The 25,577-nt window shown below is 48.1% G+C and overlaps 1 protein-coding gene across 2 annotated transcripts in view; it reads right to left on the bottom strand.

The window, feature by feature from the left end:
• The window catches only part of SPTB (spectrin beta, erythrocytic), a 132,153-nt gene that overhangs the window by 39,649 nt on the left and 66,927 nt on the right, over nucleotides 1–25,577 (bottom strand). For both annotated transcript variants that reach the window (XM_086320263.1, XM_086320264.1), the window contains exons 3-15: nucleotides 14,417–14,568; nucleotides 12,813–12,986; nucleotides 11,823–11,914; nucleotides 11,391–11,471; nucleotides 10,955–11,070; nucleotides 10,462–10,574; nucleotides 9,282–9,469; nucleotides 7,486–7,603; nucleotides 6,247–6,405; nucleotides 4,949–5,251; nucleotides 3,761–3,911; nucleotides 2,328–3,198; nucleotides 1,162–1,299 (exon numbers count right to left, since the gene is read on the bottom strand). In XM_086320263.1, coding sequence (XP_086176389.1) covers nucleotides 1,162–1,299; nucleotides 2,328–3,198; nucleotides 3,761–3,911; nucleotides 4,949–5,251; nucleotides 6,247–6,405; nucleotides 7,486–7,603; nucleotides 9,282–9,469; nucleotides 10,462–10,574; nucleotides 10,955–11,070; nucleotides 11,391–11,471; nucleotides 11,823–11,914; nucleotides 12,813–12,986; nucleotides 14,417–14,568 — 2,656 coding nt within the window. The remainder of the gene's footprint in view (nucleotides 1–1,161; nucleotides 1,300–2,327; nucleotides 3,199–3,760; nucleotides 3,912–4,948; nucleotides 5,252–6,246; nucleotides 6,406–7,485; nucleotides 7,604–9,281; nucleotides 9,470–10,461; nucleotides 10,575–10,954; nucleotides 11,071–11,390; nucleotides 11,472–11,822; nucleotides 11,915–12,812; nucleotides 12,987–14,416; nucleotides 14,569–25,577) is intronic.

Here is a 25,577-nt window from a genome sequence, read left to right as displayed (position 1 = left end):
TGGGGAGGAAGCGTTTGTGCAGGATGCAGGCTGCCTGGGAAATGTGGCTCAGGAAGCTTCCAATTCTCAGACGTAATGGAAAGCCATTTTACCTTTTCAGGCCTCTAAGGATGGCAAGTACCTTGGTGTATTCCACTTAGGACAGTGAATGGCTTAGGGGTCTGTAACAGCATTCTCTGACTATAGCTCCTCAAAGCAGCAGATTACTGGCTGACAAGTTCCTCCTGTCTGTCTCGCACGCACACACACACACACACACGCGCGCACGCATCACTGTTACCTCCAAGCCTAAAGAAGAACTGGAGGTATCCCCCTCCTTGGCATAAACCTCAGCTGGCAGAGGACCCTCCTGAACTACAGCCCCCTTCTTTGGATGCTGAGACAATCTGGTGGCTCCCAAGTATCAGGAGGTTACCCCTTGCCTCCTCTTAAGCCCCCTGTGCTGCTCCTTTTCTTTACAGCCAAGTCTTCCCTAACCCCACTTCCTGGGTTGCCTCAGGCAGAGCAGGGCTCAGGCACAAGTGTGGGGCAATGGATTGGGGCAGTGGCGAGGCAGTGAGCATGGAGCTGTGCATGTAAAAGCCCAAGGCACCGAACGGAACACAGGTGCATGCGTTGTCCTGGTGTGGCAATTACATCCTAAGCAGTCCCTCTCCAAAGGCTCCTTAGGGCCTGTTTTTCCTTCTGGCCATGACGTGTGCTCAAGACTTCTTGCTAATTCTCCTCTTCATTCAAGCCAGTCTCATTATCAATGCCGCATTCTGGCACAAGCAGGAGCTTTCTTTTATGGACAGTACTTAAGAGCTCTCAGAAAGCAATCTTCCCTGCTTAAGAACGTCCGGGGAAATGTGGCCTAAGAACCACATGGCCTGATTCTAACTGTGGATGCACTCAGGGCATTCCTCCATTGCTCAGCACACACCCATTCCAGGCACAGCACTGCAGCTCTGTGAACACATCTCTCTCCCTGGGCTGGTCACCACCCAGGTCCCTCCTCCCTGAGGCTATAGCTCCAGGGTCAGAAGGAGACCAAGGCAGATGGAGGCAGGAACTCTGAGGGTACAAACTTGGCATGCATAGCAGGCCTCCTGACTTCCGGGCCACACCCCACAGATGTGCCAGAAAAGAAGCCCCCATCTCCAAGCCCTCCCCACATCCCACCTGGTGTTCAGGCGGTCCTGGTACGTCTTCACTTCTGCACTGCGTGGGTGGTTACTCTCTACCAGGCTGTTGGCAGCAAGGTTCACGCCATCAATCTGAGTCATCAACGTCTTCATTTCCTGGTCCAAGATGTCAAACCTGATGTGGACAGAGAAAATGAGGATTGCTAAGGTAGCGGTGGCTTTTGCTTTCTGCCACGCTCTTGCTTTCTCCTTCCACCTCCTTCCACCAGGTAAGAGGGGAGAAAGGAGAAAGGTGTGCTGACACTCCCTCTTTTCTGGTTCATGGGTCCAGTTTCATGGTTTAGCATTTCCTGGATGAGGCTAGGAGAGACCTGGTTACTTCTACAGGCCAGTGCCTCAACAGAGATGGAGGAAAAATGAGGTGTGGGCGGTGTTGATGGCCACAGAAAGCACCTGCCACACCTCCACTGGCCCAGCTGCTGCTCATGAACACGGTTCCACTGCTTCCACCCGAAGGATACCTCCCCAGTCAGGTGCTCCGTCCCTGGGGAGGAGAAGGGCGCGCTGCTGAGGCTGTGGGCATCCTGTGTTATGAAAGCTGACCCCTCTGAGATAAGAGCCCAGGTCCATCCAGCATCAGCATGGGACCACCGGGACAGGATCAAGGAGTGGCCTCTTTCTCTCAGCTCCTTGGATTCTGTACTCAGGATGCTGGGGACAAGCCTTGCCATGCTGGAATGCTGATGGAACTCAAATACTGCAAATGAGAGTGGCCTTGGACTGACAGTTTACAAACTGGTCTCTGAGGCCCCTGAGGGTTCATGTGGTTTAGGGACTGCCACCAAAAGACAGAGCTTATGAGCTCTAGCCTCTCACCTCCCCCTTAATCATGTCCCCTCCGCTTTCCTCTGTGTTACATATCAGGGGTTCCATATACAATTCATTTGAACAAAGGCTGTTGTCACTGAAAAGTCATTGAACACTTGGACTAGAAAGAGCCCCTTTGGGAAAGGCCCTGGGGGGGGGTGGTGTGAAGTACCCAAAGCCACAGAGCCAGATGAGAACTCGTGACTCCTGGTGCCTGGCCTCTGGGACCAAGGGCATCCGATAGCTTCTCAGAGAGGGCCTTGCCGATCTGGAGGCTGTTTGGGGACTAGGAGCGCAGACTGTAGTGGGTGGTGAGAGGGGAGGGCCAGCTCTGACCTGTGCTGCACGACCTCCAGGTCCTCCAGCGTGTCCGGGATCTCCATCTGGGCCAGCCACTTCCCCTTCTCGCCCATCCACAGCTCACAGGCATCTGTCTCCCCAAACACGGTGTACAGGTCCAGGGCATCCTGCAGCCTCTGCTGCCGCATGTCCGCCTGGGCCACCACCTGCTGGTAGAGATCCCGGAGGGCCTGCAGCCGGTTGGTCACATCTGGGGAATCCTGGAACCCTTGGGGGAAGGCCTGCGCCTGCTGTTCCAGGTGCTCCATCACTCCGCGGCTCTCCTCCAGCTCCTCCAGGAAGTCCTTGTGCTTTTTCCCCAGGGCCCGGGTGGCCCCTTCATCGTGCCCCACGTCTTCCCCTGAGAGCAGCCGGTGGGCATCCTGTAGCCAGGCCTTCAGATCATCTGCATCACCCTGGAACTGGAAGAAGTTCTCAGTGTCCTGGAGGTTTTTCTTGCAAAAGGCAGCCAGGTCCTTCAGCTCGTTCCACTGGTCAGACACCTTCTTGATCCGGACCTCAATCCGCTCGTGCCCAAACTGCTTGCGTGCCACCATGCCCTCAGCCTCCCGGAAGATCTGGTCCAGGTGGGCATCCAGCCCGCGCAGCTCATCCTCAAAGGCTTTGTGCTTACGCTGCAGGATGAGCACGCTGGTCAGGTCCTTGCCATAGTCCAGGGAGGAGTAAATCTGCTCCTTCTCCTTGATCCAGCTCTCGGCCTCATCCATCTCCCAGAAGAACTTACAGAGCTGCTTGGACTGCTCCAGCTGGGCCTTGCGCCCAGCTGCCGTGTTGCTCAGCTCCTCGAAGCACTGTTCCAGGTGGCTGACACGATCCTGGATGACCTGGGGGTCACAAGGTTGGTACCCTGGATGGCATGGGAAGAGGAAAGACAAAGGGGACAAGGGCTTCATCATCTCTGGGCAAGCTTCAGATCTAGAACCACACCACCTAGAACCTGCCATCTCACTGGGGCTTTGGGACCAGATGCATGGGGTCTCAGGTGCTCAGAGGATAGGCTTTTAATTGGTTCTTAATAATGAGTTTCCACTAAAACTCCAGGAATAAGAGAGGTTAAAAGTTGGATCAGCTCTCAGTAGAAATGCAAAATGTGAAATTATTTTTAAAAAGACCCAGGCATTAATTTCTAGATGATTCTTCCGAGAGGCAGCAGGGGTCACCTATTTAAGCCTGAGCTAGCCAAAAGGATGAAAGACGAAGGATGCCTTCTTGGTGCTTACACACCTTTCTGATAATAGATGACTGAAGCAGTCGCCTACTCTCTGGACAATTTTGCTCTCCCTCAAACTTCTTTCTGGTACCACGTGTTGGTGAAAGAGGCAGAATTCTACGGCTAGATTTATCCACCCTGGGGTGCTGGAGTGCTGGGCCAGAGGCCTCAACAGAAAAACCTCAACCCGCAGCCTTACCTGGCCCCTCAGTGAACTGCAGGGTGGCTGTGGTGATGGCCTTCACTTTGTCCCCTTGGATGGCAATGTCAGCCTCCATCAGCTTGTGTTTCTGTAGCAAGTCCTCGACCTCCAACAAGTGTTTCCCAAACTCAGCAGACAAGAGGTGAGCCTGGCGAAGAGGACAGACAGGGCAGAGGGAGTAAGGAAAGGTGAAGAGACCCTCATGCTGGGAGAATAACCTTCCTAAGAGAGGGTCCGTGGCACTGGGGACCAGGATGTCAGATGCAGCTGGAAAATGCAGCTGCTCAATGGGAAAGAGGCTACAGAGCGGGAGTTCCCACTGAGGGTGCCCATCAGAATCATCCAGGGAGCATCTTTCAAGAGATCAAGTCCTATACTCAGTCTGCCCACGTGTGCCCCAGGGGTGGGACCTGGGTGTACATATTTTAAGAAAGTTCCACGGGGGACTTTCCTCACGGTCCAGAGGTTAAGACTTCACCTTTCGTGCAGGGGATATGGGTTTGTTCCCTGTCGGGGAGCTAAGATCCTACATGCCTCAGGGCCAAAAAAAACAGAACATAAAACTAAGCAACACTGCAACAAATTCAATACAGACTTTAAAAATGGCCTATATCTTCAGGATGGGGAACACATGTACACCCATGGCTGATTCATGTGAATGTATGGCAAAAACCACCACAATATTGTAAAGTAATTAGCCTCCAATTAAAATTAAAAAAAAGAAAAAAAAAGATATAAAAAAAGGCCTATATCAGAAAAATCTTAAAAAAAAAAAAAAAAAGGAAAGAAAGCCCCAGTGAGTCTGCTGTGAGTCTTCAGTTGAGAGCCACTGTGATAGCAGGAGAGGAGACTCAGACTTCCCAGTGGCCCTGGATGCCAAGGTCTGGATGCCAACTAGATTCAGATCGTGATTACTCAGAGCCTGATTCTCCAGGCTCCTGAGGGAGGTCTGTCTCATCCAGGCCCTGCAGGCCGGCACCTGTGTAACTATGAACCCCAGATTTCTTGATCACCGGGGATACAGCAGACAGGAGCAGAGCGAGCCAAGCTGCTGAGAGACAGATGCCATCAGACACTCTGCTGCCTTAGATGCTCTGCTCTGACTCGGGCGTGGGGCTGGGAGGTGCCTAGGAAGCACAGCTCGCTGAAGCCCCAGGTGGAGGGGGTGGGGGTGCCCAGGCCCACCTTGATCCCGTCCATCCAGTCAATGCTGTGCAGCATGTCCTGGAAGAGCTTCTGCAGGTCCAGCGTCTTCTCCAGCCTCTGGCGCCGGGCCTGCAGCAGCTCCTGCAGGTAGTCCCACAGGCGCAGGATGTTGTCCTTGCGGGCCATGATGCGCTTCTGGTCATGGTAGTTCTCCCGCTCCAGCTCCTGGGCCAAGTCCTCCAGGGCCCGCACCCGCTCCTCATAGGCGGCCGTGTCTGTCTCGATGGCCTCGTGCTTCTTCTTGGCAGCCTCCACTGCTGCCAGGTCGTACCCGAAGTTATCCTGTCCCCCAGGGAGAAAAACAGGCAGTTTGGTTAGGGTCCCCTTGGTTGGTCCCCAAGCACAGAGAAATGGCAGGTCTTTTAGGAGCAACTTCTGCAGGAGAAAGCCCTTCTGCCATCTTTTTCAGCCTACCTTATCAGAGACAAGTTCCAAAGACTAAATGTCTCACGAGAACCTTGGCAAAAAGCTCGTGATTTTACTCACTGGGCCATCCATGTGATGACTATCACTAACAGAGCTCTTTCCCACCTGCTGGCACTCACCACCCTGCCTGGAGAGGACCTGTTCTGGGCAGGAAGGGGCTTCTTACTGGAAACCCTGCAGCTGCACACAGAGGGCTTGCCCTATGCTCTCTGGGGCGCCTGCACACTCTCCAGTTCTTTCAGAATGCTTGCTTCCCCCTTCTAGATGGAATTTAATTTGATGCCAAGATCCAGGTGGGAAGGGACAGATGCTCTCATGGAGAATCAGTCCTGGGGTCAGTTTTTAGCTAGTGAAATGTGACACAGTCCTCAAGGCCAGAGTCCAAGGGGTGTCTGACACTCACAAGGTGCACAGCTTCCATCGCATCCCCAGAGGACCCCTGAAATATCAACTTGAACTCTGGCTCTGGGTGATGCTCCTGGCTCATAGGGGATAACTTTTGGGGCCATTTTTGGATTGTGTGGCTCTTTCTTAAAATGAGACTTAATAGGGAATTCCCTGGAGGTCCAGTGGATAAGACTCCACGCTTCTAATGCAGGGGGCCCAGGTTCGATCCCTGGAGGGGAACTAAGATCCCACATGCTTCCACTAAGCCCGTGCACTGCAATGAAGACCCAGTGCAGCCAAAAAATAAATAATTAAAAAGTGAGACTTAGTCGATCTGGGAGAGTTCCTTTTCAGATATCAATCCTGACCCACCCAATCACAGGGAGCAGGGCTGCAAGGCCTGTGGAGAGGCTTGTCCCGCTCTGCCTGCCCCACCGTCTGCAGCCCCACGTGCACCCCACTACCTGGGCCACGAGGCGCTGGTTTTCGTTGAGCCACGTCTCTCTCATGGCAGCTTTTCTGTCAAAGCGCCGGGCCAGCTGCTCCAGCTTCTCCTGCCGGATGAGCTCATCCCTCAGGGCCAGCTCCCGCCGGTACTCAGCTTCCTCCAGGCTTTCCCAGGCCTGCGCAGGGAGGGGCAGATGAGAGCTCTTGGGATTTGGGGGTCCCATCCCGACTCTTTCACCAGTACTGAGTGATTTGAGGAATCTAGACAGAACCCAGCCTTCAGGTTTTCCTGTTTAAGCCAACTGAAGATTCAGGGAGCACCGATCATGACCTCCCAGTCCCCTCTTCCCCTAAACTGGCCTTCCCATAAGTCAGTGTTGGTTTCATATAGTGTTATTGCCTCTGTGGGTGCTCAGTAAATTCCTATTGAGTAAATGGCCACCACCATTCCACTGGAATTTCCAGGCAGTGGTAGGCCTCCAAATCTCCAAAGTGTCACAAGGCATCCGCCTTCATTAAAAGTAGTTGATATTCCCTAAAAGCCCTCCAGGTTCTATAGAGAATAGGCTATAAACTGGACTCTGGGCATCTGAAGAGGGGACTGCACAGGTGGACAGTGGGTAGAGCCAGACCTCTCAGTGCCAGGCTTGGATAGTACCCTCAACAGCCAGCTGGTCATTATTGACAGCACAGAGAGTGGCTTGGCTTAACCCTGCCCAGGAACCATTCCCTATGCCCTCATTAGGAGAAGCTCAGTTAACCCACTGGCAAGCCTGCTGAATCCCCATTCTCATGGCATTTGAGCTGGAACTGTGTAGCCACTGCCTCTTTTTCTTTTTTATTTTTTTGAAATTGAAGTATAGTTGACTCACAGTATTGTATTAGTTTCAGGGGTATAGCATAGTGATTCAATATTTTTATAGATTATACTCCATATCAAGTTATCATAAAATATGGGCTATATTCCTTATACTGTATATTAAATCCTTGTATCTTATTTATTTGATAGGTAGCAGTTTGTACCTCTTCATCCCTGTCTCCTATCTTGCCCCTCTCCCCACCTCTGAATGGAAGGATGGTGGGTAGAGTCTGACCTCTCAGGGCTAGGCTCAGACAGCTCCCTCAATAGCCAGCTGTGTCATTAACAACAGCACAGAGAGTGGCTTGACTTAACCCTTTCCAGGGACCATTCCCTGTGCTTCTATCAGGAGTTGAATCAACCCACTAGCAACGTGAAATGGAAAACGCGGCTGTACCCGGTTGATGTCGGACACCAGTTTCCCATCGTGGGGCGTGTACACTTTCTGATTGTTGGCTCTCATCCGGGACTGGATGGTAAAAAGTAGGACTTCCAGATTCCCCTTCTCCTGAAACCTGTGGAAAAAACAGAGGTTGGGTGATGAGTGTTGAGACTCCCACAGCCAATGTTTCTTTCTTAAGTAAACATGGAACCCTGGCATCTTGGAGCGTGGATAGCAAAGCATATTTCTCTTTAAAAAGTAAAAAGAAACACAGCATTGTAAATCAACTATACTTCAGTAAAATTTTTTAAAAGTAAAAAAGGATAGAGGATCTATATGTTTTACCTGTTACAACATTAGTCTATCATACTCACCACCTGAGACCTAATAGGGGTTGAGTCTTTGCAACATAAATCAAAGAAAACACAACTACTGCAGTGTTTGCTTATCATTTGTTTCCATGGGGGAATGGCTAAGTGTTCTGGAAATTCCTGTAGGTATCAAGTGTTACCAATCAATACAAAGAAATTCTTCCCTGTTCTACAAATGCTAAAGGCTCCCCACTAGCTCTTTACTCAGTTTTTTATGGAGTGAGTCAATAAGCCTTTGAAGCAGCATTATCCATGTAAGAACATATTGCACAGAAAGCAACTTTCACCTGGGTACTAATGAGTTGGCTGTCCTGACAACTGTCCAAAAGTCCAGATGCTTCTGAGGGGGGAGGAAAGGCTGGGCTCGGGGAGGATCTCAGGGGGAGGGGATGATGGCAGCTGGATGGATGTCGAGAACCCAATGTCCAGATGAGCTCCAGGTAACTGAGTATTTTCCCATTTCTGCACGTGGCCAAGTATCTACCCACTTTTCCCTCATCCTTGTGGCAGTCGCAGATCAGCTGGTAAGCAAGGTTCCCAGGTGCCCGAGGCCAGCCCATATACCTGCTGCTCATAGGCACGTCAAGGAGGCTGTGACCTCGAGCACTGTCTTATGCAGCCAAGAGCTACCACCCCTGTGTGCGGTGCCTGGTAGACTCACGGGAGGTATTACCTGGATTGGGCTTAGGACTTTAAACATGGTTAGTATCAGGCCAGAAATCAGATATTCATTTATAGTACATTTTAGACTCTGCGTCTGGCCTTTCCCTGTTTGCGAGTCATGAATGAACGAGCAGGGGAGGAATAAAGCACAGGTACCACCAATGAGCTAGAAATCTGTTTCAGGGGAGCTAGACAAGCTGAGGGCAGGCGAGCTAGAATGCCGTGTATGTACGTGTGCGTGTGTGTGCACACGCGTGGCTGTATTTGCGTGTGCATATGTGCACGCAGGCCCTGCACACACTGCAGTGGAGCAGAGTCCCAAGAGGCAGGCTAAGTGCTCTGCTGATGGATGAGCAGTGACAGACAGGAGAGAAGAAGAAGGATGTGTTTGATGATCAAGGAGGCCGCACGTGGCGAGCTCTGGGGCTGCGGATGCAGAGGTCGTTACTAGAGAACAAACCCACAGCTCGGTGCGCAGGAAAGAGGAAGTCTCCAGCACAGGTTCTTTGAAGAGATTCTGAAGCCTGAGATTTCACTCCCGCTCCCCACTCAGGGATCTGGATCTGAGAAAGTACTTCCCTTGGCTGAGTCAGGGGTTACCCAATGCAGGCTGACAGCTTGGGAGCAGGGAGACAAGACAGGATGAAGCAGGTGACAGACAGGCAGCTCCCTGACATCCAAGACATGCCTCTCAGACCCCTTCTCCAGGCCCTCTCACCTTTGGGAGGTGGTTTCTCAGCAGTTGATGCCCACCCTCCCAGGTGCCCGGGCCCTTACTTGGGTGGCTTCTCGACGGTGCGGTAGGTGCTGAAGGCCTGCAGCTGCTGCTGGACACCGGCCAGGGAGTTGGCAAACTTGCGGCTGTTCAGGATGGTGATGGTCTGCTCGATCCAGGTGAGCAGGTCCGAGGCCAGCCCACTGTACTTCTCAATCATCTTCTCAGTCTCAATGGCGTGGTCGATTACCTAGGGAATCACCTTGTAACTCATTCTCATGAGAAGAGTGAGGACATCAGTGAAGATGCCAACGGGGACCACAGTTGAGGTGGTCCTCCTCCTCGCAAGCCCTAGAGTGTTTATGTTGGCTTTGTCCCCAGAGCCCAAGACCACTGCTGAGCAGAGGGCTGGATAGGTGGTGCAGGAGGGACCCAGCTGTGTTTGCAATCAGGAACAGCTCCCCGCCCTCTCTCACCCTGTAAAAGACTGGAAAGCCCACTGTCCCAGGACATCAGTCACCAGAGGAGCCAAAGTCCTGTTTATTTAAAAATGGGTATTAAGGATCGAGGTCATTGGAAATGACCCTGATGCTGGGAAAGATTGAGGGCATGAGGAGAAGGAGGCAACAGAGGATGAGATGGTTGGATGGCATCACTGACTCAATGGACAGGAGTTTGAGCAAGCTCCAGGAGATGGTGAGGGACAGAGGAGGCCTGGCATGCTGCAGTCCATGGGGTCGCAGAGTTGGGTATGACTGAGCAACTGAACAACAAAGATGGAAGGCTTCCAGGCACTGCCTTTGCTCAACACCAGTGCACAAAGATGAATGAGAAAAGGTTCCTACCCTGGAGGAGCTGAGGACCCAGCGTGAGGGTCTGTAGAATGGGGTGGCTCCCGGATTGGCTATGGAAGCCTGAGAGATCTGACACCGCAATAGACTAATAAGTAAAAGCCTGTTTTGTTCCTGAGGGAATGTTCATGAGACATAGGTCTGAAGGAGGAAGGTGGATTCAGATCTATGACCTTGTTGAGGACAGATCATCAACCTGCGCTGGAATTCAGCTTGGGAGCCATTAACGTGGCAATGCTTGGCTTCAGAGGAGGCTGGTGGGAGTGATGTGAGCCCTTTCCTATGGCTGGGGTCCAGACATAAAGCTCTTAGGAGAGAAAGGGAGTGTCTGTCAAGGCCTGCACATGGAGAGCAGGGAGCTGGGGGCCCTGGTTTCACAGCAGCTCCGTACCTTACCGACTCGCTTGCCCTCCACCGCCAGCACCTTCATCTTGGAAAAGTAGTGGTAAAATGCCACCACGTAGGTAATGATGGATTTCTCGTCAGGGTTTTCTGTAAAGACATCTGCAAGGGGAAAGTGTGGGCTCTCAGGACCAGTTAGAAGCTGGAAATGTCAGGCTCAAGGGGTTCATCTCCCTGTGTCTCCAGCACGAAGTTCAACTACACGTACCGAGTGACAGGCAAGAGCGGAAGAGGAATGGGGCTGCGGTTTAAGCCAGAGGATGAAATCCATATTAGGACCACAAAGCAAGGAAGAAGGGAAAAGGAGGGCAAGACTACAATGGCTCCCAAGCGGGCAGGGGAGGCATTGGAGCCAGTCTGGAGCTGAAGAGCAGACGGAACAGGGCCCTGGTCCGGCCCCCAGGCCCACATTGTGCCCCCGGCTTGCCCAGCACCGCCACATGCCTCCAGGTGCCCTGCCCATCTGGTGGGTGCCAGCTCACCTTCAGGGTCAAGGAGCGGGATGATGCCCAGCTCACGCTCGGCCACTTCGAAGGCGTGTTCCAGGTTGTGCCGGGCGTTGGAGTCCTTCAGCTTATCGAAGTCGATCAGGTCAGGCCTGGGGATGAAGCTAGACTGTTAGAGGGCAGGGGGCATGGTGTCCCCCACCAACAGGGCAAAGACCCTGGGCAGATGCAAGGAAGGGGCTGAGCAGGAGGAGTGAGAAGAGGACATGGGATGGAGGAGGGAGCCGTGAGCACCAGCGTGTGGGGAAGGAGGATTTAAGGGAGGCAGGATGCTGAGGGTGAGAGGAGCAGGCACAGGGGGTTTAATGTTCCTGTGGAGCTTGGCTAGTAACCTACATGCTAAGTGCAAAGTATCCAAACCCCCTTCCCCGCATGGGATCCCCAGCTCCCGCAGCCCGCTCCCCCTTCTTACCGGTGCTTGTGGATCAGGGCGTTAAAGGCCAGGCCATCCTTCCAGCTGGAGGTGAAGTTGGTGACATTGACGTGGGGGTAGCTGCATCCAAGAGAAACATTAAGACCTAAGAAACAGATTCTTTTGAGGTCCCTACAAGTGTGTGAAGGAGAGGGGTGGACCTGACCCTTCTCGAACGGTCAACAAGACAGCGGCTGTTAAGCCCCACAGAGAGGCTCCCCCATCAGATGGGCCCAGAGACACTCACCCCCACAGACCCCACGGTCTGACCCAGGCAACTCTGGGATAGAATCCTACATTCCGGGCCTCTAAGAATCAGGTCGGGATAGACTTTGCATTGAATATGCCCAAGCTGCTATAGTTCTGGTAATATGTGGGTGGGGAGTGAAGAGGGTGGTGGGGACATGTTAGCGGCTGGTCCCCAGGGCATACCCTGCCGTCTTCATCTGACACCACAGGAGCAACGCGTCCTTGGCTGAGCGCGTCTCACGGCCTTCTTGAGTTTGGACAACGATGTCCTGAATCTGGGGGCACGGGAACAAGAGAGGGGAGACTGAGATTTGCATCTGGCCCAGAGTTCTCCCTGGAAGAACCCCCTTCCTCTTTCCTCCTCTGGTTACCAGCCCTGCAGCCACACCACAGGCTGGGGCCTCGGGTCCCAGAGGCCTGCTACCCTGCTGTACTCCCCAGGCCAGAGGAGACGGCTCCAATCAGAAACTTGAAGGGGAGGCCAAGAATAAATGCACGTTGGCCTCATTCCTCCTCAGGAGGCACGACGCTGTGAGGGCCGTGGGATGGCATGACTGTTGGAAGGTGTCGCATTTGGATTAGTGGCTCCTCTTGCCTTTTCATCCTCCCTGGTTCTGCTGTTATTACCATTTCATCATACACACCCGCAGTGAGTGAGACTGGACCCCCGAGGCCACTTACAGGAGATCCTCAGGATGGGAGTTGAGGGTTATTTTTCTTCTCCCGGCCCTTCCCTCCTCCAACTTGGGTTCTTTCTGCCCCAAACCAGCAGGTGGAAGACCCTGCTTTCCTTCCCTGGGCTTCCTAAATTTCCTTACACGACAGACCTGTACTTTCAGTGGGAAGAGAAAAGCTTCTGACTGGAAAACACAGCAGCAGATTTTCTGCACTGTCTTTGCAAATTTTGAATCAAACTATTTAGAAAACCAAAGAGTTACCCATGTGGGGGGACGGGAGCAAAAGCGGATCTGGCGAAAGCAGCCGGATCTGAGTCCAGCTCCAAGTTTCTAGCTTCTCTCTCAAAAGACCATGACACTGACTGGGCTGCTCGCGCTCAGCTTCAGCAAGTTGGTGATGCTCAGGATGGTCTCTCCTTCCTACAAGCGCCATTGCTGGGGACACGCACGTGGGCACTCACACTCACTCACCGTCTTCTCAGGCCCGGGGACCCACCTGGAAGCGCAGGATGATGGTCCAGATGAGGCCGAGGACTAGGCGGTGGTTGCCGTCCACGATGTCGTGGGAGCCCATGTTCTCCAAGTGCACTCGCTGCTCCCTCAGGAACTGCAGGGCCTTGTCCACGTTCTCCAGGCAGTGGATGCGCATCTTCCCCTTCGTGGGCTTTGGCTGAGGGACGCCATTGCCCCCGTGGGCAGGGAAGAACCTCACGGTCACGCCTGGACCAGCGCCTGTCATCAGCATCCACCCTCCATGCCAAACTCCACCTCCCAGCTCACTCCTCGACAACGTTTCAACCCCACCACTTTCAGCAAAATTCAGGGGTTCCCTCCCTTGAGCACCCAGAGCTCTGCAAGTGGGCTGTACCAGTACTGTTCCTCGGTCTAAACAGAGCCTTGTGAGTGGTAATAGATGACATTCAGATAAGTAACACAACAGGGAGTTAACTGAGCACCTACTATGCGCCAGGCACAGCTCTAGAACTATTTACTGCTGTTTGGCAATAAGAGTGGCTTTCAGTTTGGCGATTAAAATAGGTCCATCCTGCCATCTGACCTCCTCCCTCCTCACCCTTGCATGGCCCCAACCGAAGCTCAAGGGACCACCATTGCTGAGTAATTGCATCATCTGAAGGGTTCTTAGTGGTAAGTCTCTCTAGTGGGCCTTCAGTGAAGGGTAAGAGGCATTCTTTAACTTCAGCCTGGAGTTGAAAAGGCAACAGAAGAATGTGGAATCTTTCATTCAAACCCCAAGGCTCTTAGCCTATGCCATCAGGTACAGGTATCATTTTGCACGTGGGAGAAATGAGACAAAGAAGGTCCTGCCTGGTAGCTCCAAGGTCACAGTGGAAGTGACGGAACAAAACATGAGCCTTGACCTGGTTCTCCTGCAGAGGCAGCACTGCTGCTGGGTGAGTTACAACTGAGAGGGCCTGAAATAAATCTCCACTTGTAAGAGTGACGAACACATAGGAAAATATCTTCCACTCTTTCCTCCTGGTTCCACAAAGGATGCAAATTCTCCAGCTGGGTAACGGGATCTGTCTTAGCCTTTGCAAGGAGCCTGAGGGTAAGTTCATTGCAGGCCAAAGATAACCAGATCCCAAGAGAAGAAAGTCAAGGAGGTGGGAGTGGCCAGAAAAAAGCAAGAAATTCTGAGACACTTCAGCAAAATTAACTAAAGTTTTGATCGATATATTAGATGGAAAGTCATTGCATTTATGCTGGGACATACAGGTGGGGCTAGTGGTAAAGAATCTGCCTGCCAATCCAAGGGACACAAGAGATGTGGGTTTGATCCCTGGGTTGGGAAGATCCCCCGGAGAAGGAAATGGCAACCCACTCCAGTATTCTTGCCTGGGAAATTCCATGGACAGAGGAGCCTGGCGGGCTACAGTCTTTGGGCTGCAAAGAGGTGGACATGACTAAGTGACTAAGCACAGCACATGTTTAGATGAGTAAGTTCAGAGAACCAATCAGTCACATGGACACACTGCATCGTTACTATTGCAGGTTGTGAGAAGTGGAGAGGTCCCAGGCCGTGTCTTTCCTGCAGAGGGGACCCAGGACCAGCCACAGGGCCCAGGGGAGGGGCTTTACCAGCATCTCTCCGGAGAGCACCTCCAGCAGCTTGATGAGCATCCGCCCGTCCCGCAGGTCCTTGTAGAGGTCGGTGATGCGGCAGGACACGTGCACCAGGTGCGAGTTTGCCCATTTCGTGAAGGTCTTCTTCTGAACAACTTCCCGCTCATCTGGGTGGGGAGAAGAACCTTGGGTGAGGTGCCTGAGACTGGCAGAGTCCATTTGCCATGTGATACGGGGCCAGAGGGTTTTTCACCTTAACCCAGAATTGCCCCATCCCTGGCAGAGGAGGTGGGTATATTTATTCTATCCCATCTATCCTATTCCCCTCTGGGGAGCATTGGTGACCAGAGAGCAGCCTTCTGTTAACTTCCAGCACCATGGAATCAAGGCGCCCCGAACCTAGTCACCTGCTTGCCCGTGCCCATCAGAATGCTCTGTACCCCTGGGTCAGCGAGCTCAGATTTTAACGTCAGGTTCACCTGTCCACTCACCCAACAAATACTCCCTCTGTCTAGAAGGCTTTCTCTCTGCCCCTCTATCTCATCCCATCCCTTTCACCTAACTCCTAGTCGTACTTTAAGAGTTAGCGGAAACAGTGCTTCTCCGGGAAGCTTTTGTGACCCCTAGGTTGGGTCTCACATGGTGTGCCCTGACCCCCTACATCTGCATTGCTCATTTCTCTCTCCTTGTACTTGGATTCGTTGAAAGTCTGTCTTTCCTGCAAGATTGCAGGCTCCTAGAGTCCAGCAAAGTTGTCTGTCTTGTGCATCTCTATATCCCCAAAGCCTGGAGCCTGGCACACAGTAGGTCTCCGGAGCTGTACTGTAGCTGGCTGTGTGGAGGGTTATCCAGCTCCTACGCCAAGTCTCCTGATACATAAAAGCAAAACACACTGCCTGCCCTCAAGGAGCTGCTGGTATGTAGAGGAGAAGGAAGAACATGGAGACAATGAGACCACGTGGAAAATGCGATCCACGTTGGGTGAAGGGTAGTTGGGGCTTGGGCTGGAGGCTGTGCACTAAGTTTTCTTTCTTGCCTCCAGAATGGCAGGCAGGATTTTCCATCTTCAGACCTTGGAAGCTGACACCCTTGGCCTGAATGAGCCTCAGTCCAAACCAGGCTGCTGGCCCAGGCTTTGCCAGTTCAGGTGGGCTACCTCTTAGTACTTCCGTTAAAATAGCTACTGTAAAATAAATGCTGGTATCTGTTTGGTTAGGGCTGGGAAGCTTGATTGAGATGCTGGAGAGAAGACAGGGACTGGGACTTCAAAAAGAATGGAGGACAGGGTAAAAGAGAGAGAGAAGAGGAGCAGAAAAGATAGAAACAAGGAGAGCAGTTCAGTGAACAGCCTGTGGCAAACTGCTTCTGGGCATTGTGGCTGAGGGTTCCAGGTGGGAGCTGACCTGGCAGTATGGCTGGGCCATGGAGGGTCCCTGGGGAGAGTGTGCTCAGATTGGTTACAGTCAGGGCAGACTCCGAGCAGTCCAGCCAGGAGGGAATGTCAGCGCCGTGAAAGCAGGATAAATGTCGGCTCAACTGAGCCCAAACTGTGGAAGGGCTGGCTTCTTCAATTATTAAATATCTGACTTAACAACAAGAGGAGCCCGGCCAGCATGGCCTCGAGGGGATACTCCTGGCGGTTCCCGAGGCTCACAGCATCCAGTTCCTTCCCACTTCGTGGCTATTTTGGTGTTAGCAACTCAGACCCTTTATTCGCTTATTCATTCATTCAGCAATTGCTCACTGTACAGTCATTAGGTGCCAGGCCCTGAGTGGAGGTGGGGCATTCAAGGACAGGAAAGAGTCCCCTCCTCGTTGCAGACAAACTTGATTATAAATATGATGAGTTCTGGAGTCATGTGTAAAGAATTCTCTGGAAGCCATCTAAATAAGACTTCTAAGAAGAGGAAAAATGCTACAACTGACTATACAAATCCACCATAACAAATATAAAATTAAAACGTGGCTTATTCATTCTGGGCCTCTGGGCAAAGTTCCAAGGGGAAAAAAATGCTTATTCTACTGGACCCTTCCCTGATTTCTAGGTTTGCTTCAGCAAAATGTAAGTAAACTTTTGATGATATATTGGAAGGAAAGCAATTGAATTTAAGCTGGAACATGTTTAGATTCAACAGAGCCAGCCTCAGCCCCATGCCACAATGCATTCCCTAGAGATCAGACCGGCTCCGTAAGAAGCTAACCTTTCTAGTCAGTTGTGGAGGGTTTGTCCAAGGGGCTGGAATTTTTGCCCTTTAGGAGGTAACTGTCTCAAAAAGTCAAAGTCCTTTCTTTCCTTCATCTTTTCTTGTCTTTAAAAATCTAAAGAGTTCATTATGTGAGTGCTGAGACCTGTTTACTTGTGCTCAGCAAAGTGTAAGGAAGAGCTTCTAACTGGGACGTGGAATTTGATTCTAGGCTGCCTGCCTGGTACATGGATCAGTACAGATGTAAATCACGCTTAGAGCTCTCCAGTTCTCAACAAATGATGTGTATGAGGCCTCTAAATGCTGGAGCTGCAGGTTTAGAGCTCAGGCAGGTAGGCTCCTGGCTGCCTTTTACATGAAGGCTGGGGTGCAATTGCCTAGGACACCGGGCACCCTGAAACAGTCTGTAGTGTTGAGATGGGGGAAATATTCCAAGAGGCTCACGACTGTTAAGGAGAGGCAGGCCCCGAGGTGGGGATGATTTCCATCAGCTCATAGCCCTGGCCGCTTCTCATCAACATGCTTCACGCTCACTCCCATCAGGTGCTCAGCAAAGCTGTCTGAGTGCAGGAGAGGGAGGGGAGTGGTGCAGAGCAAGCTGGGCTGGGAACCCTCGGGTGCGGACAGACCAGGGAGACAGCCAAGCATTGGGACGGCTGTCCCCAGGGGACCCGGCCCATCCTGCAGGGAACCACTGTGGAAAAGAGGCCTCAGCAAAGCCCTGCCATGGGCTAGGCCTTATTTCCCGGGCCCTAACTCTGCCAGTGTAGGGCAAGGGGCAACTACCAGCACAGCCTGACTTGAAACCACCAGAACCTCAGAAAATACTCGTCTCCACAACCATCAAGCTCAGGGCCTCTCCATTCCTGCCTGTTCCTCTCCCCTCCCTTCCTTGACTCTGGCCATCCTCCTCAGAAAATTCCCCTTCCTCTCTGATCAGCGAGCTAGAATCACTGTCTGGGTATTGTGCCCAGCTGATCTTTTTTTTACATTCCCCTTCAAAGGTTTAGTTTGAGGTCAAATAAACCCAACACAACTCAAGTATTTACCCGCTAATCAGTTCATACATGGAAAGTGCTTAAAATGTACCTGGCACACAGAAAGTCTGTGTAAACGTGAACTATCATTGCTATCACTGATGTTACTACCATCACTGGCTGCAGGGCCCAGACGCTGCAAGAAGCAGGAGATAGCCTCACTCTCCCCAAAGGCCTCTCAGTCTAGTTGAGGAAACAAGGCAAAGACCCACTGATAGTTTTACAGAGATAAAAAAGAGATAAAAGTGGAGAAGGCAATGGCACCCCACTCCAGTACTCTTGCCTGGAAAATCCCATGGATGGAGGAGCCTGGTGGGCTGCAGTCCATGGGGTCGCTAAGAGTCGGACACGACTGAGCGACTTCGCTTTCAATTTTCACTTTCATGCATTGGAGAAGGAAATGGCAACCCACTCCAGTGTTCTTGCCTGGAGAATCCCAGGGATGGGGGAGCCTGGTGGGCTGCCGTCTATGGGGTCGCACAGAGTCGGACACAACTGAAGTGACTTAGCAGCAGCAGCAAGAGATAAAAGACCCTGATGCTGGGAGGGATTGGGGGCAGGAGGAGAAGGGGATGACAGAGAATGAGATGGCTGGATGGCATCACCAACTCGATGCACATGGGTTTGGGTGAACTCCGGGAGTTGGTGATGGACAGGGAGGCCTGGCATGCTGTGGTTCATGGGGTCGCAAAGAGTCGGACATGACTGAGCTGAACTGAACTGAAGAGATAAAGGGCAGTTCATTTTAATGATACAAAAGCCGTCACAAGGTAATATTGGATTATTATCAGATAAGAAGCACACAGAATAAATGGTCAAAGATCAAAGTGGAGAGAAGTCATTTCTAACTGGATCATTTAAGAAGGAGCTTGTGAAGAAAACCATTTTGCACAGGCAGAGGAGGAAGGAGGGGACCCATGACACAGGATACATAAAAGGGTAGTGCTTGTTCAAGAGTTGCTGACTAGCTACAGGTAACAAGAAAATATGTGGAAAACAGGTTTTAAATCAGATGTGGAAAGCCTTGAAGGAAAAGCTAAGAAGTTTAGATTTAATCCTAGACGCTAAAGGACCCACTGAAGTGATGGCAAGATCATTTCCTAAAAAAGGAATTTGGAAAACTCCCAATGATAATAAAATGACAAAACCTTTTAGCTTAAATTTTTTAAGAATTGTGCAAATTCTATATAAATCTAGAAAGTCTCCAAAGGCTCACCAAAGACTTGAACAAATGGAAAAATCACACAAAATTCTTGAATAGGAAAACTCAATATCATAAAGATGTCAATTTATCCTAAATTTATATATTTAATATTATTTTTAAAAATACATAATTTAAGTTTGAGGGGAAACTAGAAAAACAACTAGAAAACTGATTATAAAAATAGCTAAGAAAATTTCAGAAAAGAAGAGTAATAAAGGGTAACCAATCTTCCCAGGTGTTTTTTCTAACAAATGAAACTGTGTGATACTATCATATGGATAGACACATTAATGGAACACAAATAGTCCCAAGTATATATAGGCATTTAACGTCTGATAAAGGTGGCACTTCAAATATGAAGAGGAAAAATGGATTATTGGGTATAGGGTGTTGATGATAAGATCTCTTCAAGAAAATTAGAGATACCAAGGGAACATTTCACGAAAAGATGGGCTCGATAAAGGACAGAAATGGTATGGACCTAATAGAAGCAGAAGATATTAAGAAGAGGTGGCAAAAATACACAGAAGAACTATACAAAAAAGATCTTCATGACCCAGGAAATCACGATGGTGTGATCACTGACCTAGAGCCAGACATCCTGGAATGTGAAGTCAAGTGGGCCTTAGGAAGCTTCACTACAAACAAAGCTAGTGGAGGTGATGGAATTCCAGTTGAGCTATTTCAAATCCTAAAAGACGATGCTGTGAAAGTGCTGCACTTAATATGCCAGCAAATTTGGAAAATTCAGCAGTGGCCACAGGACTGGAAAAGGTCAGTTTTCACTCCAATCCCAAAGAAAGGCAATGCCAAAGAATGCTCAAACTACTGCACAATTGCACTTATCTCACACACTAGTAAAGTAATGCTCAAAATTCTCCAAGCCAGGCTTCAGCAATATGTGAACCGTGAACTTCCTGATGTTCAAGCTGGTTTTAGAAAAGGCATGGGAACCAGAGATCAAATTGCCAACAACTATTGGATAATGGAAAAAGCAAGAGAGTTCCAGAAAAAACATCTATTTCTGCTTTATTGACTATGCCAAAGCCTTTGACTGTGTGGATCACAATCAACTGTGGGAAATTCTGAAAGGGATGGGAATACCAGACAACCTGACCTACATCTGAGAAATCTGTATGCAGGTCAGGAAGCAACAGTTAGAACTGGACATGGAACAACAGACTGGTTCCAAATAGGAAAAGGAATACGTCAAGGCTGTATATTGTTACCCTGCTTATTTAACTTATATGCAGAGTACATCATGAGAAATGCTGGGCTGGAAGAAGTACAAGCTGGAATCAAGATTGCGGGAGAAATATCAATAACCTCAGATATGCAGATGACACCACCCTTATGGCAGAAAGTGAAGAAGAACTAAAGAGCCTCTTGATGAAAGTGAAAGAGGAGAGTGAAAAAGTTAGCTTAAAGCTCAACATTCAGAAAACGAAGATCATGGCATCCGGTCCCATCACTTCATGGCAAATAGATGGGGAACAGTGGAAACAGTGTCAGACTTTATTTTTCTGGGCTCCAAAATCACTGCAGATGGTGACTGCAGCCATGAAATTAAAAGACGCTTACTCCTTGGCATGAAACTTATGACCAACCTAGATAGCATATTCAAAAGCAGAGACATTACTTTGCCAACAAAGGTCCGTCTAGTCAAGGCTATGGTTTTTCCAGTAGTCATGTATGGATGTGAGAGTTGGACTATAAAGAAAGCTGAGTGCAGAAGAATCAATGCTTTTGAACTGTGGTGTTGGAGAAGACTCTTGAGAGTCCCTTGGACTGCAAGGAGATCCAACCAGTCCATCCTAAAGGAGATCAGTCCTGAGTGTTCATTGGAAGGACTGATGTTGAAACTGAAACTCCAATCCTTTGGCCACCTGATGCAAACAGCTGACTCATTTGAAAAGACCCTGATGCTGGGAAAGATTAAAGGCAGGAGGAGAAGGGGATGACAGAGGGTGAGATGGTTGGATGGCATCACCAACTCAATGGATGTGAGTTTGGGTAAACTCCAGGAGTTAGTGATGGACAGGGAGGCCTGGTGTGCTGCGTTCCATGGGTTCGCAAAAAGCCGGACACGACTGAGCAACTGAACTGAACTGAACTGATAAGACTCGGTGGCCATCCAGGAAAAATTAAGTTAAATTCAAATCTCATACTCTAAGACAAATTTCATTTGGGTCAAAAATTGAAATGTAAAAAACAAAACCATAAAAATACCAAAATCAATTATAGTAGAAAATTTTTTTATGTTAGTGTAGGGAAGGGTTTTATAATTCCAACACAAAATCCAAAGTCATAAAATGAAAGACTAAAAGTTCAACTGCATTAAAAAATGTTTGTGTGGGATAAAATACCATAAGCAAAGTCAACCAAATGAGGCAAAGTATTTGCAACTCACATCACAAAGGGCTAACTTACCTTGTAGGTAAAGAAAATCTATAAACTAATGAGAAAAAAGACCAATAATCCAATAGCATAATGAAATAAGAATGTGAACAAAGAGCTAACAGAGAAAAATTATAAAAGTCTCTTAGATGTATAAAAAATTATCCAAGCTATTCATAATAGAAATACAAATTAAAAACATACATACACACACAAACCTAATACACAGTCCTTAATTAGTTCAAACAAACTAATGATAAAAGACATCTTTGAGACAACAGGAAAATTTGAATATTAAGTGGGTATTAGATTGTATAAGGGAATTATTCATTTTATTAGGTGTGCTATGCTAAGTCACTTCAGTCGTGTCCGACTCTGTGCAACCCCATAGATGGCAGCCCAACAGGCTCCCCGTCCCTGGGATTCTCCAGGCAAGAACACTGGAGTGGGTTGCCATTTCCTTCTCCAATGCACGAAAGTGAAAAGTGAAAGGGAAGTCGCTCAGTTGTGTCCGACCCTCAGCGACCCATGGACTACAGCCTTCCAGGCTCCTCCATCCATGGGATTTTCCAGGCAAGAGTACTGGAGTGGGGTGCCATTGCCTTCTCCGTTGTTAGGTGTAGTGACAGTATTATAGCTAAGTGGGAAATGCTCTTGTTATTCAGATATTCATGCTAACCTATTATGATAAAGTAAGAGTAGAATGTCATGATAATTATTCACTTTACTTTAAAAATATTTCAGCCCCAACATGAACAAGCAAATATGGCCAAATATTAACAGTTCTTAAATCTAGGTGATAATTCATTTTACTTTTATCTCTACTTTCTCGCATGTTTGAAAATTTTCATACTAAAAGTACAAAAGTAAAATGAAAGTACATCAAGACACTATGTTTTACTTATCAGATTCACAAAGATCCAAAAGTGTGATAAAATACCATGTTGGCAAGGAAGTGGGGGAGAAAACATTCATATGTTTTTGGAGAGGGTGTAAAAGGCAATTTGGCAAGATGGATCAGAATTATAACTGTACTTACTTTGGGACCCAGTAATTCCATTTCTAGGGATTTATCCTTCAGATAGACATACATTTGCAAAATAACACATATCAGTTTATTCACTGCATTTTTGGAAATAGCAGAAGATTGGAAACACTCTAAATGTCTACCAATAGAGGACTGGTTAAATTAAAATTATGTCTAGATCATGGAATACTATATCTGCAAAAAGAATGAGAAGCCCATTTGTGTACTAATATAAAATGATCTTTAAGATACACTGGGTGGGGAAAAAAGGACAATAAGGGACAATATATGGTGGGGAAAATCTGAGAAAAACAATACACACTATTTGCTAATATATGCAAAAAACATTCCTGGAAAGATACATGAAAAGCTGGTAACACTGGTTATGGGAAAGGAACTGAGCCTGGAGAACTGAGATGGGAAATGTTGTTGTTCAGTTGTGTCTGACTTTTTGTGACCCCATGGACTGCAGCACACCAGGCTTCCCTGTCCTTCACCATCTCCCAGAGTTTGCTCAAATTCACATCCAGTGTGTCAACGATGCCATCCAACCATTTCATCCTCTGTTGCCTTCTCCTCCTGCCTTCAATCTTTCCCAGCATCAAGTTCTTTTCCAATGAGTCTGCTCTTTGCATCCAAAGGATTGGAGTTTCAGCTTCAGCATCAGTCCTTCCAATGAATATTCAGGACTGATCTGCTTTAGGATGGACTGGTTGGATCTCTTTGCAGTCCAAGGGACTCTCAAGAATCTTTTCCAACACCACAATTCAAAAGCATCAGTTTTTTGGCACTCAGCTTTCTTTATAGTCCAACTCTCACATCTATACATGACTACTGGAAAAACCATAGCTTTGACTAGACTGATCTTTGTTGACAGAGTAATGTCTCTGCTTTTTAATATGCTGTCTAGGTTGGTCACAGCTTTTCTTCCAAGGAGTAAGCGTCTTTTCATTTCATGGCTGTAGTCACCATCTGCAGTGATTTTGGAGCCCCCCCCAAAAAAGCATCTGTCACTGTTTCCATTGTTTCCCCATCTATTTGCCATGAAATGATGAGACCAGATGCCATGATCTTAGTTTTGTGAATGTTGAGCTTTAAGCCAAGTTTTTCAATCTCCTCTTTCACTTGCATCAAGAGGCTCTTTAGTCCTTCGCTTTCTGCCATAAGGGTGGTGTCATCTGTGTATCTGAGGTCATTAATATTTTTCCCGGCAATCTTGATTCCAGCTTGTGCTTCATCCAGCTTGGCTTTTCACATGAGGTACTCTGCATAGAAGTTAAATAAGCAGGGTGATAATATACAGCCTTGACATACTCCTTTCCCGATTTGGAACCAGTCTGTTGTTCCATGTCCAGTTCTAACTGTTGCTTTCTGACCTGCAAACAGATTTCTTAGCAGGCAGGTAAGATGGTCCATCTATTTATTCCTGCTATGGCTTCCTATAAAATTCCTTGACTGTTTCTTGTATCTCTCTTACCTCTGTTAGAAATCTGCTCTCAAAAGTAGAAAATAAATAAAAAAATTTTAAATAGAGAATAGCAGCCTAAATATTCAACAGGGCATTATTTAATGATTTTGGCACATTTATATACATGAATAAGGTGGAAGAACTTCCAGTAGCAAGAAAAGATATTATTATATATTTTAAGGGAAAATTCAGATTATAAAACTACCTGTACAATATAAAACTACAATATAATATTGTAGACCTATATACATAGATTCATAGAAAAAGCTAATGATGTGCTATATTATAGCAGGGTGTTAAGACTGTGGGTGACATTTTGTTTTGCTTATCCATGTTTACTAAAATGTCTGCAATGTACATACATAACTTTTATAACAAGAAACAACAGATGTCATAAAGAAAAATGGGACATAGAACTCAAATCCCAAAGAACAAATGACTGATTAAAAGTCAAAATGTATCCTTCTTAAGGAAGTCTGAATTTTCACCAGAGCATGGCTTTAAGCTATGGGTAAAGCTAGGTGGTCAGCAAGGCAAGTGGGAGGAAAGGTACCAAGGGAGGCCTTGGATCAACAGCCTGGCCTGGAAATAAGCATTTACTTCTTTTGCAGGTTTACAAAGGGATTTCTCTCCATGTCATGCCAGGAAGCCAAGAGCTTAGATAAACTGAGAGAGGGATATCTGAACTTGTGACAAACCCCAGTGGTAGAGATACCAACCCATTATAAAGCCTAGCATGGGGCAGACTCTCAGGGACACATCAAAAACGATCCTGCTGGCACAAATTCTACTCCTCCTGTTTAGTCTGGGGAGGAATTGTTCTTTCTGCTAACCAACTTTCATCATACTGGCATTGTGAACAGCTTGGGCACAGTGCTTCTGCCCATAAGGATTTCAAAGCCAACTAGGGTTGATCCTAAGAGAAAACTTAAAGATGCTTACTACATATGCCAATGCATATTTGAATATATACAGATTCCTTTAAATGCAAGAATAAAGCACACAAGACTGACTCTAAAAGTAAGCAAAGTTAAACACTAAGATGCTGGTTAACTAGATCTGGGTACATTAACACAAAGGAAGGCTATAAAGCCATGAAAATGATAATCTGCATATTTACAGGCATAAAAAGATATTCATAATATATATCTCAGTGAAAAACAGTCTAAGATTATAGATGATGTTTATATTTATACATATACATAGTCTATGTGTATGTATAAATACAAAAATGTATCCAAAGACATTACAATATCTATATGGGGTATTCACAAATGTCTATACTTACTTTTTAATCAGTTTTTCTAATCTTTTCTACACTAAATATATATTCTTATGTAATAAAAATGTTTAAAGATGTAAATCACTCTATTTTTAAAATATAAAAGAGGATTTTTATGTATTTCTTAATAAAATAGGGTTTTTATATATTATAGGAAAAGTTTAAATTTAAAATATTTCATGCGAACAAATGAAGAAATGAAGCCACCAGTCTTCCCTGGTGGCTCAGGCGGTAAAGAATCTGCCTGCAATGTGGGAGACTTGGGTTCGAAATCTGGGTCGGGAAGATCCCCTGGATTAGGGCATGGTAACCCACTCCAGTATTTTTGCCTGGAGAATCCCCATGAACAGAGGAGCCTGGCAGGCTACAGCCCATGGCGTCGCAAAGAATTGGACACGACTGAGCAACTAAGCACAACACAGCATGTGAAGAAGGCTAGTTTTGATCCAGGGCTTGAAGATGATAATACTTCTAGAATGGCAGGGAAGGAAGGAGGGGTCTCTGGTGAAAACTTGCAAACCCATATGTTTGTGTGCATATGTGCATGAAGGTGTATG

Source organism: Bos grunniens, chromosome 10 (genome assembly GCF_055505025.1).
Source record: "Bos grunniens cultivar Pamir isolate PY7600 chromosome 10, Bosgru_T2T1.0, whole genome shotgun sequence".
Classification (NCBI taxonomy): Eukaryota; Metazoa; Chordata; class Mammalia; order Artiodactyla; family Bovidae; genus Bos; species Bos grunniens.
This window is presented reverse-complemented; position numbering and strand designations above follow the sequence as displayed.